This window comes from Anas acuta, unplaced genomic scaffold (genome assembly GCF_963932015.1).
Source record: "Anas acuta unplaced genomic scaffold, bAnaAcu1.1 SCAFFOLD_62, whole genome shotgun sequence".
NCBI classification, from domain to species: domain Eukaryota; kingdom Metazoa; phylum Chordata; class Aves; order Anseriformes; family Anatidae; genus Anas; species Anas acuta.
The window spans coordinates 510,039-514,777 of NW_027076260.1; the positions used below are offsets into that span (position 1 = coordinate 510,039).

The 4,739-nt window shown below is 57.3% G+C and overlaps 1 protein-coding gene across 1 annotated transcript; it reads right to left on the reverse strand.

The window, feature by feature from the left end:
* Positions 1-3,317: 3,317 nt before the first annotated feature.
* On the reverse strand, positions 3,318-4,497 carry LOC137849159 (proline-, glutamic acid- and leucine-rich protein 1-like). Its single transcript, XM_068668655.1, has 3 exons — positions 4,482-4,497; positions 3,580-4,184; positions 3,318-3,398 (listed from the first exon to the last, which is right to left on the reverse strand). Exons 1-3 carry the CDS (start codon positions 4,495-4,497, stop codon positions 3,333-3,335), a joined length of 687 nt encoding a protein of 228 aa, XP_068524756.1. The 3' UTR covers positions 3,318-3,332.
* Between the last annotated feature and the right edge of the window lie 242 nt (positions 4,498-4,739).

Below are 4,739 nucleotides of genomic sequence, written 5' to 3' on the forward strand. Positions count from 1 at the left end.
CCCTAAACATAGCCCTAGCCGGCATCGAAGACGACTGAAAAATCAGGACCCAGGAAACGCGTTGCAAGCCCCTTTGTACCATCCAAAAGTGTCACCAAAGGAAGGCTTTGGGTACAAGTGAACTCCCCAGGGGAGCCTTTACGCAGCCCCACATGCAACTGCACCCTCCGGGTTCGCTGTTTCCGAGCATCCCTAAACATAGCCCTAGCCGGCATCGATGACGACTGAAAAATCAGGCCCCAGGAAATGCGTTCCGAGCCCTTTTCGCCATTCCAAAAGTGCTCCCAAAGGAAGGCTTTGGGTACAAGTGAACTCCCCAGGGGAGCCTTTACGCAGCCCCACATGCAACTGCACCCTCCGGGTTTGCTGTTTCCGAGCATCCCTAAACATAGCCCTAGCCGGCATCGATGATGACTGAAAAATCAGGCCCCAGGAAATGCGTTCCGAGCCCTTTTCGCCCATCCAAAAGTGCCCCCACAGGAAGGCTTTGGGTACAAGAGAACTCCCCAGGGGAGCCTTTACGCAGCCCCACATGCAACTGGACCCTCCGGGTTCGATTTTTCCGAGCAACCCTAAACGTAACCCTAGCCATCATCGCAGACGAGTGAAAAATCAGGCCCCAGGAAATGCGTTGCGAGCCCCTTTGGAGCATCCAAAAGTGCCCCTAAAGGAAGGCTTTGGGTACAAGTGAACTCCCCAGGGGAGCCTTTACGCAGCCCCACATGCAACTGGACCCTCCGGGTTCGCTGTTTCCGAGCATCCCTAAACATAGCCCTAGCCGGCATCGAAGACGACTGAAAAATCAGGACCCAGGAAATGCGTTCGAGCCCCTTTGGAGCATCCAAAAGTGCCCCTAAAGGAAGGCTTTGGGTACAAGTGAACTCCCCAGGGGAGCCTTTACGCAGCCCCACATGCAACTGCACCCTCCGGGTTCGCTGTTTCCGAGCAACCCTAAACATAGCCCTAGCCGGCATGGGAGAAGACTGAAAAACCCGGCCTCAGAAAACGCGTTGGAAGCCCTTTTGGACCATCCAAAAGTGTCACCAAAGGAAGGCTTTGGGTACAAGAGAACTCCCCAGGGGAGCCTTTACGCAGCCCCACATGCCACTGGACCCTCCGCGTTCGCTGTTCCTGAGCAAGCCGAAACATCGCCCATGGGAGACCGAACCCTAACCCTAACCCGAACCCTGGATCTAACCCTAACCTCACAGCTACAGCGTACCTGCTGCAATGCCTCTCTCGTCCCAGCTCCAGTTCTTCAGCTGCTCACCAGCTCTAACAGAGATTCTTCGCTCACAGCGCCACGGCAAACTCTGCCCGGGCCACACAACACACTGCACAAGCTACATTGCTTAAGACACACAAAAGCTGGAACGTTCCAGCCCAACAATTAGTCACGTCACACAGCAAGGATGCCGCGTACTCCTAGAAACCAAACCTTCCAGTCCTGAGCAGCTCCCCACCTCCTCCTGCCACCCACGCGCAGCAGACACACTATGCACCCCTCAAAAAACCAAAAAGTTAGAACATAAACAGACAGAAAAAAAAAACAACTGAGCTCCATAAATGCCAAAAAGACATGCACACACAGCAGCCCCGGCAGGGGTAATCACAGACTCACCCTTGGCAGATGAAAGAGGAGACTCTGATACAACCCTGCTCAGTCTCTTGGCAATGCTGCATATCTACGCTGCCGAGCCACAGGTACCATGCAATCAAGCTGCTTTTAGTCCTCAGGAGAGTTACACAGGTGGGTTTATACATTTAGAGATTGAAGTAAAGGTCAAAACCAGAAGAGTGTCCCACCACCCCAAAAAACAGTGAGCCAGCGGCCTCTGCTAAATAGAGCTCTATTAAGCGAATTCCAAGCACTTAAAATCCAGAAATCCATAGACTTTGACCCACCTAAAGAACCCTGCAACTGACTGAAGGAAACACAAAGCACTTACCCCAAAGAGCAGCCCAGGCAGAAGGAGCTCTCTGGTGGCATGCCTGGGGCTCATATACCTTTTGCCCCCGCCCCCAGCACCCAAACCCAATCACCTGGGAAAGGGGAGGGGCAAAGCACAGGACATCAGAAAGAGGAGCAGCAGCTGTGCTTTATTTACTTATTTTTATGGCTTAGCTCAACAGCACGCAGAGTGCAGGCAGGAGACCTGGGGTGTTTCTAGAAGCAAAAATCCCCTTTCGCTTTTGCTGCAGCTTTGAATATTGAACTGACAATATCACCAAGCTAGTAACTGAAACTTTCTCAACTGGAATTAGTTTCAGCAGGCTCATCCACAGAATCACAGAATTTCTAGGTTGGAAGAGACCTCAAGATTATCGAGTCCAACCTCTGACCTAACACTAACAGTCCCCACTAAACCATATCCCTAAGCTCTACATCTAAACGTCTTTTGAAGACTTCCAGGGATGGTGACTCCACCACTTCCCTGGGCAGCCCGTTCCAGTGCCTAACAACCCTTTCGGTAAAGAAATTCTTCCTAACGTCTAACCTAAAACTCCCCTGGCACAATTTTAGCCCATTCCCCCCCGTCCTGTCACCAGGCATGGGGGAGAACAGACCAACCCCCACCTCGCTACAGCCTCCTTTAAGGTATCTGTAGAGAGCAATAAGGTCACCCCTGAGCCTCCTCTTCTCCAGGCTGAACAAGCCCAGCTCTCTCAGCCGATCCTTGTAGGACTTGTTCTCCAGGCCCCTCACCAGCTTCGTCGCCCTTCTTTGGACCCGCTCAAGCACCTCGATATCTTTCTTGTAGCGAGGGGCCCAAAACTGAACACAGTACTCGAGGTGCGGCCTCACCAGAGCCGAGTACAGGGGGACAATCACCTCCCTAGCCCTGCTGGTCACACTGTTTCTGATACAAGCCAGGATGCCGTTGGCCTTCTTGGCCACCTGAGCACACTGCTGGCTCATATTCAGCCGACTGTCCACCATCACTCCCAGGTCCTTCTCTGCCTGGCAGCTCTCCAACCACTCCTCTCTGTATGACCATCCCCAGCTGTCTGTATGTCCGTCCCCATCGGAACGCATTTCCTGGGGCCTGATTTTTCATTCGTCTCCGATGACAGCTAGGGCTACGTTTAGGTTTGCTCAGGAACAGCGAACCCGGAGGGTGCAGTTGCATGTGGGGCTGCGTAAAGGCTCCCCCGGGGAGTTCACTTGTACCCAAAGCCTTCCCAGCCCCTTTCGCCCATCAAAAACCAACGCAAAGGCACCGAGAGGAAGGTTCTAGAAACTTTATTTTGTTCTGGGGGGGTCAGGGTCTGGTGAGGGGCAGGGGAGGGGCTCTGGGGGGGCTCTGAGGTTGGCGGGGGTCCCGGCGGGGTCACAGGGCGGCGTCGGGGGGGCAGTCGATGAAGTCAGCCAGCATGGAGGCCGTGGGGTCGGGGGCCTGGGGGCACAGCGGGGTCAGCGCCTGACCCCCGACCCCTGACCCCACCCCATCCCACCCCCACCACCCCCTTCTCACCCCAAGTGCCCTAAAACCACCCCATCTTGCCCCAAACCACCTCAATCACACCCAAAACTGTCCCAAACCCGCTCGATCTTGCCCCAAACCCCCCCACACTCACCTCTCCCTTGCCCGGGGGGGGCGGGGGCTCTTCCTCCTCCTCCTCCTCCTCTCCCTGCAGCTGGGGGGGGTCCGGGGGGGTTGCGGGGGGGGGTTCGGGGCTGCCCCCTTCCCCCTTGGGCCCCTCGGGGGGGGCGGCTCCGGAGGGCAAGGGGGGGGCGCAGCTTCCAGGGCTGGGGGGGGACCCTCGGGGGGGGGGTGGGGGGGGCTGGGGGCTACCCGGGGGGAGCTGCCCTTCCTCCCCCCCATCATCTCCTCCTCCTCCTCCTGATTCGCTGGGGGCTGCTGGGCCCCCCCCTTCCTCCTCCTCCTCCTGGCAGGGGAGGGGCTGGCCTTCATTCACCTCCATCAGCAGGGCGCCTGTCTCCTCTTCCTCCTCCTCCTCCTCCTCCTCCGGCAGCGTCACCGCGGGGGGTGCCGTGGGGGGGGCGCTTTCCTCAGCCCAGCCGCCTTCCTCCTCCTCCTCTTCCTCCTCCTCGTCCTCCTCCTCCGAGAGGCCTTCCTCCTCCTCGAACTCCTCCTCCTCCTCCTCCTCGAAGTCCTCCTCGCCTAGCTCTTCCTCCAGCTCGTCCTCCTCCTCCTCCTCCTCGAAGAACTCTTCCTCTTCTTAGGAACCCCGAAGAACTTTTCCTCCTCTTAGGAACCCCGAACCCGAACCCTAACCCCCTAACCATAACCCTAAGCCCTAACCCTAACCCTAATGAACCCTAAGCCTAATCCTATCCCTAACCCTAACGCTAACCTTAACCCTAACCCTAACCCTAACGAACCCTAAGCCTAACCCTATCCCTAACCCTAACCCCCTGGCAACCGCACCCCGCACACTTGGTTCCCCCCTCATTTTGGTTCCCCCTACCGGTGCGCCCCGCAAATACGTCCCCCTGGCAACCGCACCCCACACACTTGGTTCCCCCCTCATTTTGGTTCCCCCGGTGTGCCACGGAAATGCATCCCCCTGGCAAGCGCACCCCGCACACTTGGTTCCCCCCTCATTTTGGTTCCCTTTCCCCCCATCCCTTGGGGTCCCCCCAAGCCCCATGGACCCCCCCCCCCCCCCCCCCGTGAGCCCCGCAAATGCCGCTGACCCGCTAAAATGTTTCCGGGCTGCGCCGCGCTTAAATGTGTCCGGGTGGTGCTGTGCTAAAATGTGTCCAGGCGGCG